The sequence below is a fragment of the Barbus barbus genome (assembly GCF_936440315.1).
Source record: "Barbus barbus genome assembly, chromosome: 34".
NCBI classification, from domain to species: domain Eukaryota; kingdom Metazoa; phylum Chordata; class Actinopteri; order Cypriniformes; family Cyprinidae; genus Barbus; species Barbus barbus.
In genome coordinates, this window is record NC_136762.1 from 12743411 (window position 1) to 12760245 (window position 16835).

A 16835-nucleotide genomic window follows, 5' to 3' on the forward strand; every position below is an offset into this window, starting at 1 on the left:
GTTGTGACTCCTCTACGTGCGTGGAAGAGTGACTTCAAGGGGGATCCAGTCACGTCTTTCCTTTTATTTTATTTTTTTTTATAGACGGGAAGATTGGATCCCGAGCAGGAGCATTTGAATCTATCTATTTAGCATTTTTAATTCACTTCTCCAATCGTTTTTGGACCATATCAAGAGACAGAGATGAGTATCGAGACGCTTTTAGAGGCAGCGAAGTTTTTGGAATTGCAAGCCCTGCAACAACAGAAAGCACGTGGTAAGAAAGGGAAAATATGAGGACATACACCTTTATGACAGGCAGAGTGTCACTTTAATGAATCAGTGTTGTTCTGTAAGGTATTAGCTGGTTAATATGAGGCATTGTTGCACGGGATGTCACATGCTACGTGAAATATGTCATAATACGCCGAAAATACCAAGACTGCAGCAAAACTGCAGAATAGTATGCTTACGTTTACTTTCTGGGGTGGTAAACTGGTGTTTTCCGGACAGTGACAGCCATGCATTAAAATGCAGAGAATGTAAGTTCATCTGCTTTGACTGTTGGGATAGTTCGTGATTGAATACTTCATTGCAGTGTCGATGTAGGAAAACATACCTGCTTGCTTTTAAGGGCGGTGGCTTACAAGTACGTGCGCGAGTGCCAGTTCAGTTGCGCTTTACATAATGACCTAAGTATCACATTACGAGGCTCTTATTTGCATCCTTTTTGTAGAAGTGAATGGATCTAATTTTTTGTTGCATTTTCGTATTGTGTTTTTAGCGCTATAGTGTACGGTTTATTTATTTCACACTATTGTTTTCTCTCCCGCGCTGCATGCGTCCACTGGCGCTGTCTGAAGCCTCGGTGATGTGTCCGCCTTAGCCACGCCCCTTAAGCGCCTCGTTGACGTGTCTGCCATAACCACGCCCTCGTGTAAGATCCGCGTGGACGGAGAGCCCTCCCCCTTCGCTCCATGTGCGCGCCAGGCGCTGCTCTGTGCAGGGAGGGGGTTTACAACCAGAGGGAAAGTAGGACAGTAACCCCCTGCTTGCTTTTCCAAAATGTACTGCAGTTATATAACACACTCCTGCAGTTTTGGATCATCGTGGTGCTCTGACAAACAATACTGGAAGAATGACATTCTCAGGAAGAATTTACATCATAAGCATAATGAGGATAAATAGAATTAACAATTCGAATATAAAAAATATAACATTGTTTTCATCACGTTACTTTAAAATGTAATTACAAAGATTCAGAAGGCAGTTCTATTCATTAGTAAATATAAAAATACAAGCACTTGATGAATGAAGTTGACATGAATATAAATGAATAATATATTTTTTATTTTATTTGTTGCATTTGTAATTTGTATAGTTTTATATACATATCCGAAGTTCATAACTTCAAAAAAATGCTTACATTTTTTTAATTTTTTGATTCCATTTCAATTGATTTATCAAATGCATTGCCAATTGACTTGAATGTTATATTTTTTCTTTTGCATTTGGAAATTGTGTGTGTGTGTATATATATATATATATATATATATATATATTAAATGTATTCTGAAATGAAATATATATTTTCATTTTCTTTTTGAATTTACTAAATGTATACTTGATTTTTAAGCTGATTTTCTATACAATTGATATATCAAATGCATTCTCATAATTATTATTATTGTTTTACTAACTTGTATCCAGTCTAAGCTTGTGATAGAAATGTTCTCGATCAGTTTCACTTCCTTATATTTCACCACAGCTGACTGTAATTCTACTCAGCATGTGACTCTGTGAAAGCATTCAGCCAGCAGTTTGTAATGCTGGGCTGTAAATTGCATTGCACCTAGTGAACAGTCATTTCCTGTGTGCAGTTGCACCTTTGCCCTCTATAGCTGTTAAAAAAAGTACACCAAAATACTTCAGACAGTCAGGTGTTGTCCAGAGATATTATGTTTAAAAAAAACACCCGGGGGCTTCTCTTCTCTAGTCTGGCACAATTAGAAGTATTCAAAGAAAATATGCGTTCATGCATGTGAGAGGTGTTTTTCCTTTTTTACTTAAAGATATCAATAATGTGTCATTAATCACCTGTTAACACAGCTTCAGTGTCAGGAAATCGAGTGTATTTAAAGGGACTAAACAGTCACATTTGACTTGAAAGGCTTGCTGGTTGGTGTGTATTGTGCTTCCTTGTGTATTCTGGTAATTGGTGTATTCTAAAACATTGTTTGGAACTAAATATCCACCCCCCACACCTCTTTTCAGCAGGAGGAAGCGTGCGCTGTTCAAATAGCATAGTGGTGACTGGTAGAGGTGGATTGCTGCGCTGTGATTGGCTGAGATTAGGTTGGAGTGCTTTCACCACCCCCTTCGCTGACACACACACACACACGATAAGAATGCCTGTCTTAAAAGTCTCATTATCCTCTGAGAGCACATGATTTGATGCTGTCCTGCTTTTCACCTTAATGTGATTCATGACGTTCCAGGCGCACACGCACACATCTGTGTCTTTTTCAGTTTATCTAGGGCACCTCGTATATACCTGTGACCTGTTTACCTCCCTGGGCGTTAAGAGGATTCTTTTAAAACTGGCAGCAAGCATTAGGTTGTGCAATGATTCATTTTTTTATATTTTGATTGCCATTGGCTAATATGAAGCAGAGTTTTCTTTAGTGCTATGTTCGTAATACGTTTTAAGATTTTTGACCAATTTGGGTTGTTATGCATAGCCTAGGTGAGTGCTAAAATAGCTGGAATAATAAAAAGAGTAATGTATAGAGAAAGCTTTTGGAATAATTTGACTTGGATTAACCATAAAACCGCTGATCAGGATAATTCTCCTTCAACCCCACAACAGCGAACTAATATCTAAACGCACTTTAGCTGAGCAAAGCCTAAGAGTTTATCAGGTGAATTCAGTGTTAATGTGATTTATACTGTTTTACTGTAGATAAAATGGGCTTTAAAATGTCTTAAAATGTAATCTGTCACTAGGATATGAAACAAAAATTAGTGTTTGATTTACTTTTTAATACTTTTGTTTAGCGAGGGATTAAATTATCATTACTTAAGTGATAAAAAAGATTTCTACTTCAAATAAATGCTGTTCTTTTGAACTTTCTATTCATCAAAGCATACTGAAAAAAATATATTACGGTTTCCACTAAAATATTCAGCATTGATAATAAGAAGTGATTTTTGAGCAGCAAATCAGCATATTAGAATGATTTCTGAAGGATCATGTGACACTGAAGACTGGAGTAATGCTGCTGGAAATTCAGCTTTGATCACAGGAATAAATTACATTTTAAAATACAAATAAATTCTAAAACAGTTGTTTTAACTTGTAATAATAATTCACAACAATATTACTGTTTTTACTGTATTTATGATCAAAGAAATGCAAACTTTGTTAACACAAGACAATTCTTTCAAAAACATTAAAAAATCTTACTGACCCCAAACTTTTAAACTGTAGTGTATATATTAATTTTATATAGATTCAATTTATTTTGTATTCTAACATTCAGGTGCTGCTCAAACAAACCCGGTAGTGTTGAATATGCCACAGCATTTACGTTTATCAGGAAAATCAACCTATGAATGGTTTACTTTTAGTTGCCTTGGTTTGCACATTAAACTGAGGATAAACGTTTAACTAAAACAAAAAGTGATTAAATGTTTTTCAGCCTGAATTCAGTCTGCGACCAATCCTTTCACCTAAAATAGATGTAGCTTCATTACTTTACTATTGAACAGCAGTAGAATTTCTTTAGTGCATCACGTGCTGAAGCTCTAGCTCTCCTCTCTGAATGAAAAAGCAGTTTGTGTGTCTCTACTATTTCTTAAACGGTGTCAAGTTGAGTGCAACAGCATGCATAATTGATGCTGAAGGTTTGGCGAAGGTTCAGGAGGCTGTCCTGTGGTGTTTTGGAGCAGCCCTGCTTGAAGAAGGGAGTGTGGTTGGAGGGGACGAGCATCGTGTTTCCATTTAGGCCAGAGAAACTTTAGCCTGAAGCCTGTACACCATGTGCTCTAACAGTGTAATCTCTACCCTCCACTGTTAACCAGTAACACTCATTTGTCTGTACGCACACAAAAGCTCCTTTAATAGAGTTCACTCTGAGCTAGATATAATCTCAGGCTGGTTTATTGACCCATATTGATTTGTGGCTGCCCCGTCTCCATTATTTGCCCCAGTTTAGATGAGATGCCATCACATCATATGTTTAAGGTCAACGGTTACCTGCAGTGTCCAACATATAGTTCAGTCTTCTACATTTCCTTCAACACTGTTTACTAGATCACAGAGAGACTCCAGACAGATGGTCATATCTTTTATGCATGCTTTGAATGTTACCTGAAAATGTATAGACTGTGTTTGTTTTTTTATTAAATAATTAAAAATAGAATAATTACCATCAAATTTCGGTTACCATTTGGTTTATTCATTTGGTTATCTGCAACTATTTATTTATTTACTGGTATCGCTTGATATTGAAAACATTTTTGTTATTAATAACTGAAAGTAATACTATTAAATTTTGGTAATTGACATATGGCTAACATATAATAAAAAATATGGATAAATGTTTTTTTAATCTAAACTAAAAAACTTTATTGGATTAATATGATTACTAAAACTGAAAAAGAAATTAATGATAAATAGAAATACATAAAGCTTACAAAAGTGACAAAAGCACATAACAAAATCACTAAACTTTAAATTTGAATTATATGAAAACTAATATAAAAATAAAAGCTAATCCAAAACATAAATTATAATAGTAGATGAAAATACTAAAACAACACTGACAGAAACTTTAATTTTTTTACTCTCATTTCATAAATTACTGTGTAACACTTGTCATGTAGTGTCATGTAACACTTAATCTTTCAAAACACTTTTAATTTAATATCTGTTTAATGTAATCTTAAAAGCAAATCTTAAAATGAATATCCATATTTTTTTTTACTATGCTTAATGTTGTAGTGCCTAAATTTAAATTCAAATTACTTAAATTTTTTAGTGTTTGATTTGATTTTTAGTTTGTTGATTTTAATTTTGTTTAGACAATATAGTATATAATTGTAAAATTCATTCATTGGTTATCAGTTATACCATGAAAGTAATTGGTATATAACTATCAGCCTTTTAATATTGATGCATTCCATATAAATATTTGTCATGGTAATATCAATATGGGCCATTAAAGATCCAGAAGGTTCTGGATTTGGATTAGTAATAAAATTTTTTCCTATATTTCTTTCAACAGAAGAGAATGAGCTTCAGGAAAGACGGCGTCGTGAGCAGGAGGCGGAGAAGTGGAGAGCAGAAGTTAACTCTTACACTCAGCCCATTCGAATAAACCATGTGACCTGGGTGGAGGAGTCCGGCCCTGAGCATCGCCACATACCTGCCCCGGCCCAGCATCCTCCCCCTCCCCCCACCATGCCCATCACGGTCATCCCCATCCCGATGGTGTCCTCCACTCCTCCCGCTCTGCCCCTGCCCCCCACCACAGCTTTCAGCCCGTCGGCAGCGCCTCGCCTCACGCCACCCAGAAAAGACGCCCACTCGCTGCCAAACCAGCAGCCACTGCACCAACACCCCCTCATCTCGTCTCAGGTGAAGGCAGAACCCACATCACTGTCTCAGTCCAATGGCACCAAACCAGCCCAGCAGCTCCAGACCTACCTGGGCCCCATCGTCACAGCTTCCCAGCATGCACTTCTCCCTCAGCATGGACCTCCTTCAGCCCAACCCAGCCCTGCGGTCAGAGACAGCCCGCCTGATGACCACCGTAATTTGGACAGCAAGAAGAGACCTGGAGGGTGAGTCAAGATGTGAAGCTGTTATCACTATGTTAACCATTGTTTAAAACTGAATCATGTGAAAACTTTTATAGTTGGTTTTACGGCTCTGAGTTTGCATTATGTTTGAGAGCTAACTATTAAAGACCATATGACCTGTGTTTACAGGGCAGGAACGAGAGAAGTGCACAATAAGCTTGAAAAAAACAGGTAAGGTCGTCTTTGCTGCTGGTTTACCAGACTTTAGTGCCTTTCACCAATGTTTTTACACATACAGGGTGATGTATGTGTACACCATCATGTAAATGTTTATAGTCAGTAGGATTTTTTTATATTTTTATATTTTTTATAAGTATTTTATGCATGCAAAGGCTGCATTTATTTAATCAAAATACAGTAATAACAGTAATATTGTGAATTATTATTATTATTTCAAATTAAAATACCTGTTTTCTATTTAATATATTAAAAAAAAAAATCCTGTGATGTCAAAGCTGAATTTTCAGCAGCCTTCAGTGTCACATGACCATTCAGAAATCATTTTAATATCCTGAATTGGTGCTAAAGAAGCATTTCTTATTATTATCAATGTTGAAAATAGTTGTGCTGCTTAATATTTTTGTGGAACCCTGATACATTTGTTAAGAATTATTTGATGAATAGAAAGTTCAAAATAATAACATTTATGTGAAATGGAAATCTTTTGTAGAACTACTGTATAAATGCCTTTTATATTACTTTTGATCAATTTACTGTGTTCTACTGAATAAAATGATACATTTCTTTAAAAGAAATTGAACAGTAGTGTAACATCTGCAAAAAAAAAAAAGTTTTTATGATAAACAAATGGATCAAAAACAGATTCTGCTAGTGGCACAGAAATTACACACATACAATCAAGTTATGTTTATAGTATATCAGGTATATATAATATATGTGTATGTGTATATTGTATATATGTATATTGTACGTAATGTAGAATGTGTACTACATACTGTGTATGATGTGTATTGCTAACTGTAAGTATGTCTAATAGTACACTGTGTGTACTGAGTATGTGTATGTATATATTGCACATTGTCATCTGTATAAGTCTGTAGATATGTAATGGTACTGTCTATATGTAAATTGTTTCACTGTCTGGAGCACGCTTCCTAGAATTTCACTCACCAAGGCACATGTGCTGTGGTGATGTGACAATAAAAGTGATTTGATTTGATTTGATTTGTTATATTTTTATTGTTCACATACTTCACAGATAAAAATGAATAGAGCACTTAATTGTCTCATAAATGTATTATAATATATAATTGTTTATATAAATATAAATAAGCGAATGCTGATACCACATAAAATCTTAGTATAACTTTTTTGTAATTAGAAATGATCTTCTTTTCTCAGACGTGCTCACTTAAAGGAGTGTTTTGAGACCCTGAAAAAGAACATCCCTAATGTTGATGAAAAGAAGACCTCCAATCTGAGTCTTCTGAGAAGTGCTCTGAGATACATTCAGGTAAGCGCTGATAAATCTACATTTACATGTTCATTGTCTGCTGTACATCTGTATCTCAGCCCATATCATCATTGACTTGAGGTGTATATTTATACATGTAAAAAATGCAAGAGCAGGAGGGAAAACCACACTATGATGCAGTCTTCAGTTTGTTAGTTACAGTTTTTTTTATCTGAGAAATTAGATATTTCCAGTGTTGCTTTGATTGATCTAAAGCTGTGAGATTAAAGATCTCTGATCGAGTTTATTTGCTGAGGGAAAATGGATAGTTGCTCTCCTGCAGTGTGAGCAGAGCATCTTCTCTTTGTCTGTAAACCGAGATCATAAGCTATGCTCTTGCATGATCTGATTAAACCAGTGCCTCGTTCACACATGCGCACGGCTCCTGCAAGAGCCTTTAGTTTAGAAGAAGAAATAGAAATCCAATCAAATCAAAGGATTTGATTTAGCCGAGGCACAAGACGTGCAGGAAACTAGGGCAGTGTGGAAACTGAACTTGTGTCACTGGATCCTCGGCGCCGTCACCCACCTCCTCCTTAAGCCACTTGCTTCTAGCCATTGGTGGATTTGACAGATCGGACCCAGCCCACCCATTATCGCCCTTTCCCGCCGCTCTCTGCTGCCTGTCGCTCAACCAGGCTTAAGGTGTATTTATTTAAAGCACATGGCCTGTTGAATACAATCAGCCATTTGCTATGATTCTTCCAGAATGTGATCTGCATACTGGGAGGTTGATGCTTTTTGAGTATGAATTTGTATTGAATATGTGGATCTGTTGTTTTTAGAAAATCATAATTTAGATTTTTGTAATTAGTACTGTGAAGCTACATTGAAACTGTAGATTTACACACCACTGGTACTTGGATATACTATAAGTTGTAAAAAGTAGTTAACTACAGGCTAGATTTGAATGTGCATCAAAAAAGTCACTATATAGTCAATATACATAAATATATTTTTAAATGTATAAATAAAATACATTTATTTAACTGTATAGTCAACCTGAGCAAAATGTGTGTAGCACAGAAAGACTATAGGCTGTCAGATAGAATAACATCATTAAACCACTAATTAAAGTGCTATTTAATTTCTGCTCAGTAATAATAATAGTAATTAACTAATTAATTTACAGAAAATTAATAAACACCCTAATTTTAAATTAAAATGTCTTTTTTTAACCATTTTAATCTCTGAATAAACTAATTCAACAAAACTAATACATTTAAATTACTTCGTAATTTAATAGTATTAATATTTTTGAAGGAGTTTAATGAATTACTAATTATTTTTTGAACAAGTTTGTTTGCATTACATTATTCAAATGAATTAGACTTGCCTACATTTGAGAGGACATTAGGAGTGTGTTTCAAGTGCTTTTATAGCCCGCTGTTACAATGTAACAAAAACAGAAATGTAGCATTTTGTTACAACACTAGTTGTGGAACAAAGCTTGCGATAGTGCCTTAGCTAGTAAAAAATGTTAAGCGTGGCTAGTTTTAGTTAGTCACTCTGGATGTATTATTATTATTAATGACACTTAATAATTACTGTCTTTGAATGTTTTTCTTGAAGGTCAGGTTTGTGGTAAGCTCATGTGTTAGTGTATATTTTATTGAATGTTGACAGAAAAGCTAGTCAGTTTTGTTGTGTTCCTGCTAAAAGATTATTGTGTGCCTGTGCCTGCAGATCACGGGGCTTCTGTCTTAATGATTAGTGTTGTGTTTGTGTGTACGTGTGTTTTGCGATGGTCTCTGGAGGTGGCGGTGGCACAGCGTGTGTTCAGGCCGTCCGCTGGGCCATGGGCAGAGGCAGGCACGGGCACCTCACCTCCACGCGTTTGCCTCTGCATGCGCTTCGATGCACGGCCCCTCCCACTCTCACCTCACTGACCAATCAGCTCCTCCCAGAACTGAATAAGAGGATTGTTTGAAGAGATTACGCTTAATTTTATTCATCTTCATGGCACCTGATTCCCATATTCCTGTGACGTTGTGCCAAATCTGATTTTTGACTTTCAAAGTGAAGTAAGTGATTAGTGATTTGTTACTCACAGGACAGATTGCGACAATGCTTATCTGTATTAGGCCAGGTAATACAGTATACCAGTGCTTTTACTGTTGTCTAAAACAGAAAAGACTACAATGTAACATTGAATGACTCATTAAGTAACAATGACCAATACATTTACTACAGTATTTATTAATCTTTCTTAATTTTAGTTCATAAAAATACAACCGTTAATTCATTAATTTGTTCACGTTACCCCATAAAATATTGATGAAATTAACATTAGCTAAGATTAATAATGTTGTAAATTCATTAAATATTCAAATAATGTAGTTAACAAATGGAAACCTGTTATAAAGTGTAGCTATTAAAATTGTTAAAAACTGTATTAAAATGATAATTGAAATAAAATATTAGATGAAAACTTTAAAATAAAAAAAAACTTTAAAGAAAATGACAAATCTTGCCTCGGCAGCTATCTGAAATATATTTGAAGTTAAAATACTAAAATTATTAAAACTAAAGCTGAAATACAAAACAGAAAAAAAATCTAATAATTCAAGAAATACTAAAATAGTATAGTATAGATATAATACTAAAATACACACCGTTACATATTAATACTAGGGCTGTATACCTTGGAGAACCTGGCGATACGATACATACCTCGATACACAGGTCACGATTCGATACGTACCTCGATACAGAGCTGTCTCGATACGATTTGATACAATGTGACACGATTCGATACGATTCAATAAAAATACATGGGCCAGAGCCAATTAGTTAATGCTGAACACATTTACTCAACAAACAGAACTCTGCATTTTTCTTCAATTTATTGAAGACAAAAGTCAGTGCATTATAACAAAGTGCATTTTGCTTAAATATTTGCAACTTTAAGTGCTCTGATTAATTGTACACAAATTGTATTAATCTGGAAATTACCACAAGTCAACATTTAACTTTCCAAGGGTACAGTCTGAGCTCACACAAGCACAACATCTTCTTCTTATTATTCTTAACTTCTTATTAAATCTTCTTATAATTCTTTTTTGTGACACCATGTACTGCCATAACATATTTCACTATGAAATCACTTAAATGCTACATCTTGCTTTAACATTTTCCATGAGTTTTTTTAAACTCGCGGGCGCCGCTGCGCCCCCTAATGGCTGGGCGGAGTATCGATACTAAGGGCTAGACTATCGATACTGTATCTTTTTTTATTATATCGGTATGTATCTAAGAATCGATATTTTGAGCACACCCCTAATTAATACTAATACTAAATACACACTAACATACTGTTACTCTGGGGAGAAAATAAAAGCCGTTTCTTTCATTTCTCTGAATATTCAGAGAAATTTGCTTGCCGTGGAAAATCTTGAGGAACTTGTCACACTGCTGTCCTTGTGGTTTTGACTCATGCTTCATATTACTTACAAATGTTGATTTGAAATATTGAACTGCAGATTTATATTCATTTTTCATGCTATACTCATAATATTCATAATACCAGACTTTACACGTTGTGAACTGTGGATTATGTTGACTGCTGCTTTAAATGTTAGCCTACTACGAGTCTCAGGAGTTTCCCAGTTCTGTCTAGTAGCTCAGAGCTCCTCCTCCGTTTCTCCCTCCCTCTGTGCTTTTATTCCTCCTTCCCCCACTCTTGCGTTCATCATGTTCTCTGCCGTGCCACATGAGTAGCGAGCACATGGCTAGACAGAGCCGCGTGACGTCACCCCCCAGTGACGGCCCCCTCCAGCTGTTGTTCCTGCCGCAGCATGGCACACTTGTCGAGCTTGATCCCTGAAACCCCCGCATTAGGTGCTGCCTAAACCTTGCAGGACCTGTTTTGCTTAGCAGTGCGTTGTGTTCCAGTTACTGACATATTGTTTAATCCAGATAATTGGATTGAGATTTTTTATAATTTTTGTTTTTGGATGGTTTGTAGTGGATTGTGAAATCTACAAGGTCAGTTTTGTGTCCTTTTTTTTGTCTCAGTAGGATTTTGACTGCGCAAAACCAGAATGAATCCTGTGAGATCCACCCGATTCATTTCCTGTCTTTGTGTAGCAGTGCATGTCAGCACTATAGGCCTTTTATCACAGTCCGCGTGTCGTCACATCCGGCTTCCGATTAGTAGCGTAAAGGAATTTCCACCTGCTTTGTTAATGGACAGATGCCAGTTTTGTGAAGAAAATTAGACTAATTTAGTTTAGTTGAACACTGATGCAATAAACGTCAATGTTAAAACTGCGTATTTATACCGATTCCATGCCATGTATCATGTCATCCTTCATTTTAGTGTGTAACATTAGCCAATCTGAGCAACGCGACACATTCCTTCGTTTCATAATACTCAATTAATTGTAAACTGAGATTGGTGTCTTTAGAAGACGTGTATGTGCTGAATTCTACATAAATAATCCACAACAATGCCGTGGGCACAGCCACAGCGGAAGTTCTTTTACGCTACTATTTGAATCTTCCGCTTTTCGAACGCAGAAGTGTGATAAAGGCCTATAGTATGGGGTCAGTTGGTCATCCATATCATACCCTACAGAAACTTGTGGTTTATCCTTGTGGGATTAGATCCCATGATTCCTATGCATGCTAAAAGGCCCATTTGTCTTGTACAAACCACTGCAATTTTAATGTAGCTGATTCAACAAGTATTATTTGGTAAATGTCAGCCTCATCCTGGCTGGCAGAGATTTCTACATGTCTAATTTTGGTCTGTCCAATTGAGTCGCACCATCTGTAGATCATTTGCTTTAAATGGAAAATGTTGCTATCGTCTGTCCATCGTCATGAACTGTTTTCCCTGTGTCTAGCAAAACGACAAAGCTGGGCTTTCTCTAAACAACTGTGTCCAGTTGCAATTATAAAATACTAATTCCGACCTAATATATATATCCCCTAAAAAACGGCTAGTACTTTTTTTATATATATACATTCTATACAAGGCTATAATTATTTGGTTAAAAATACAGTGAACAAATATGAACTGATGAAAACAGTTCAGCAGTTACAAGTTATTTTTATGTTTAGGAGAAATATGTTCAACTGATTTTTGTTTCATTTTTGCTAGGGAATCAAGTGAGCCAGAATTAATATCTTTTATATCTTCTTATCTTTTTTTTTTTTAATTTGTCTAGCAACTTTCTAAGTAAAAATTAGTAGATCTGACATTTGACAGCCTTGTGTAATTTAATCAAACCCAAACTCTTTTTGTCACAAAAAGTGTCAGTTAAAGGAAATAATGTTGGTTGATCTATCTCTGTCCCCAAACAAATGTACACTGCACTACAAGACTTTCTCTTTAGCATCACAGCAAAACCAGAGACCCAGTGAGATTTATAGCTGTGCTTGAACTGACCAAGTTACCAAACACCTCAAACTGGAGTCATGGGATATCCTTTACTGCGGGCTTGTTTTTGAGGAAGAGTGTGGCTGCAACGTGGCTCTCTTTCTCTCCCTTCTTTGTTCTGCAGAACTGAGTCTGTAAACGCAGGACATCCTAACACTGCATGCGAGTTAATTTTTAACTCATACGAATCCATCTTAAGCATGCACATTTGTATATACATAAACATGACGACACTGAACGATGTGCGCAGTCAGGGGGCGGGGCTTCAGTGAGTAACTGATGATGGCAAACGATGGGGGAGGGTGAAGTCATGCGCTTGGCTTGTGAGAAACTGACTACAAAAGCTAATTAAAGCCACTATCAGTTCATCTCTCCAGTCGGCCCTGAGTTTGAGAGCTGCTGTTCACGTGGATGTTCCTCTCTGGCCTTATTTTACCTCCATATCCTCCAGAATATGAATACGACAATGATTCACATTCATCTCCTGAAACACCATCCAGATGTTGTTATTCCTGTGATAACATCTCATATTCAGTCAGGAGCAGGGTTATTATTGTTAACTGAAACCATAAAACCATTTTGATTACTTGAACTGAACTGAAATAAGATAAAATAAATAAGTTTCTAGTTTCTATTTCTCATATTTTTTTTTAGTTTAAGTTGAACTACTAAATTAAAAGTTAAACTACAAGCTAAAGCTTAATTAAAAAACTTACAAAAACTAAATTAAAATCTAACTTCAAATATTAAACTATAAAACGCCAAAAATAAAATGGATGATTTAGCCGTTCTGTGCTGGAGCCGGAGGGAGGGAGTGAAGGGGCCCCAGTCCGCGGATCAGGAGTTCAGTGGGTTTGGGTGTTTGTGGAGCAGGCCTGTGTGTGTGTGTGTGTGTGTGTGTGTGTGTGTGTGTGTGTGTGTGTGTGTGTGAGAGAGAGTGACTAATAGAGGCAGGCATGCACAGCTGTGGGCTGGAGCTGCGCCTGATGCAGCACACAGACCAGAGAGCTGTCAACATGCCTCATCAGTGGTGGGAGGTGGGGTCATTGAGGGCCTGGTGGAGACCGCCAGCAAGGAATGCTCCGGCCCCCCAGGGGAAGGAGGGCACGCTTGGAAAAAAGACCAGGGACGGGTCTTGTGTAACTGTCTTTTACGGGGTGCAGATGTAATGTTTGGAAACGCTCGCACTGAGATTCAGGTTTAGATTTGTGGCGGTAGAAATGTGGTCTGGTATTGCTATTACCTTTGGCTATTAACTTGATAAGTGTTTCACATCATAGCTATTTCTAGATCATGTATGTCAGGCACAACTGGAACGCTGTATTCAACCAATCAGAATCTAGAATTTTTCTTTCAACTGGAGGTTTGTTTGTAATTGGCTCTTCAATAAGCTCCACCCCGTTTGGTTACTGTTACTAACTCAACTGAGTTTTGCAGAACATCCAATAGAAATAAACTTGGTTTTCATTAAAATGTGCTCCCTAGGCCTAAAAATTGATTGGGTGTTATTGTTGGCTGGAATGAATTATGATATTTCAAAGCATTTGTTATCTGCTGGTTTTGTTTAAAGACAGTGTTAAATTATTCAGCAAAGTTTTGGGGGGGAGAAAAGACAGTAATCTTGTATTAATACACTGTTATAAGTGACCTGGCAACAGTGTTTACCCAGATTTTTCATAATTACATTTCATGCATTTCTGAATGCAAATATTACTTACTGCTGTTCAAATGTTTGGGGTCTGTATATTAGTGCTGTCAAACGATTAATCGCGATTAATTGCATTCAAAATAATGCATGTGTGTGTATTTATATCTATACATAATAAGGATGTCAATTTCCGATAATTTCCATAATCGATCGTTATTTAAATTAACGATCGATTAATCGTTAACCTTAATACTGTAAAATGCTTCTATTGCAGTTGCATAGTCACCGGCATGACAGGATGTGCAAATGCAACTCAAAACGGCAGCTTCCTCACCCGAATGAAAAGGGTTTTTAGTCTAAATAAAAGGCTAGTAGCAGGATCGTAAAATGAATGGAGGTGATTACGATCATTTGATAAAATGAAGAGAGCGCGCCGTTACGCACGGGATCATTACACTTGTTGTGCTGTTTCATATCCTGTGATGGAGACCGATGAATGTGCCTTTTTAAATGGTTTCATGGTGCTCGTTGTTTTATTTTAAAACATCATCGCAATGTTTGCAATTGACATTATCGGGATTTAAAATAAAATGATCCCAAACGTAAGAACGGCGCGTGGGGCTGTGACGTGCGGTCAGTGATCCACCAGTGTTGCTACGCAAAACACACTGTTACCCATTTGAAAACATTTTAATGTGAGTATTATGACACAAGTGAGGTGCAAACCTTTGTTAATAAGAAAATAATTGGTTAGCAGGCAAATGTTACATCGCGACCATGCTTTAGAATTCATGCCGTTCAAGCGCATACATTTAAATCAAGCCATACGCGGCTTTGTGTTCTGTTTTGCTGGATGGTCACGAATTTAATATTATTTATTGTTTCTTTTCCCAAATCCTCACTGTCTCACCCTCTAGATTCGCAGGTTTATTTATTTGTTGTTCGCTTTTAATCACTGTTTTCACATCTCTTGCTGTGGTAAACGTGGGGGGAAATGAAAGATTTCGTGGCCATGAATTAAGAATTCGTTACTATGACTTAAATAGTTCTCGCATTTAAGTTAAATCATGGGTTTTCTAGGGAACAAATGAATGAAACATGGACAGTGGCCACAAATTAATATGTCATAGGAACGAATGAACAAGTTGTATGAATGAATAGCCTCTATAGTAGCCTATCTGTCCTGCTTGTGTCCGCAGCCCTGACAAAGCGAAGTGCCCGATATGTAACAATTATCTAGGGAAATTATAATTGAACATGACTTATTACTACATTTCAATACAAAATAACTTTATATTGTATCTGTTTTAATGTACTTTTAAAGTTTGGAATGGATCACATTAAAAGCGTAGTTTATACATTTAGTAAATTATTTTCGTGTAAGACCCAGCCCCATCACCGTCACTCACAGCCGTTTGCACGTGTTTTGCGCATGAGCCGCACGCACCCCAAAATGAAACTGCTTAATCGACCATCCATAGCTTTTATCGATTACATTTCTTATCGACAATTAATCGATCGTCAATTAATCGTTGACATCCCTAATACATAACAAATATACACAGTACACACACATATATTATGTAAACAAAACTGTTATGTTATATGTTGTTATAAAAATGTTTCAATTAAATGCTATTGTTTTGGACTTCATATAATTATATTATGTTATGTATATTTAATTTAAAAAATGTATCACTGTTTCTGTAATTTATTAAACTTTGTTATTATTGTCAACATTGACGATAATAAGAAATGTGTCTCGGGCACCAAATCATCGTCTTAGAATGACTTCTCAAGGATCATGTGACACTGAAGTCTGGAGAAAAGATGCTGAAAATTCAGCTTTGTCATCACAGGAATAAATTACATTTTAAAATGTACCACAATAGCAAACAGTTACGTTAAATTGTAATAATATTACTGTTTTCCTGTATTTTTTATTAAATAAATGCAGCATGTGAGCATAAGAGACTTCTTATAAAACATTCAAAAAATCTTACAAACCCTAAACTTTAAAAAATAGTAGAGTATATATTAAAAAAGAGCAAATGTTTGTCTAAGAAAACAGCAGACGGCGTTGGTCAGTAATGTTAGGCCTAATATAAAGGCAGGACTAAGTAAAGGATCAACTGAGGTCACATGTTTTCCTGAAGATTGTATGCTACTTTCTGTGATTCATTCTGTTAGTGTTGTTACGTAAAGCATGTGTCCAGCACACCAGACTTATATATGGAGCTAATGAGAGGTGCTCAATCAAACAGGCTTTATGCTGCTGCCCAGTGCAGACAACACATGCTCACACTGTCACACTCTGCTGCCTGCTCAATGTACCTGTTACCACAGCAACTGTGATGGATTTCATCTGTTGCCTTGACAACGCTCAAGGACTCCACCTGACACCTCTGAGAGGCGAAAGGCCACTCTGTGCTTTGGATAGGAAGTGGCGTTGGCATGTATCGATTGGCCCAGTGACCTGTCAT

At 36.5% G+C, this 16835-nt stretch overlaps 1 protein-coding gene across 1 annotated transcript in view; it reads left to right on the forward strand.

Annotated features, from left to right (window-relative positions):
- LOC306853977 (max-binding protein MNT-like) overlaps nt 1–16835 on the forward strand; it is a 22832-nt gene continuing 5997 nt past the window's right edge. Inside the window, exons 1-4 of the mRNA XM_079391720.1 lie at nt 1–256; nt 5268–5826; nt 5974–6015; nt 7207–7318. Of these exons, the coding sequence (XP_079247846.1) occupies nt 184–256; nt 5268–5826; nt 5974–6015; nt 7207–7318 (786 nt within the window). The 5' untranslated portion in view covers nt 1–183. The remainder of the gene's footprint in view (nt 257–5267; nt 5827–5973; nt 6016–7206; nt 7319–16835) is intronic.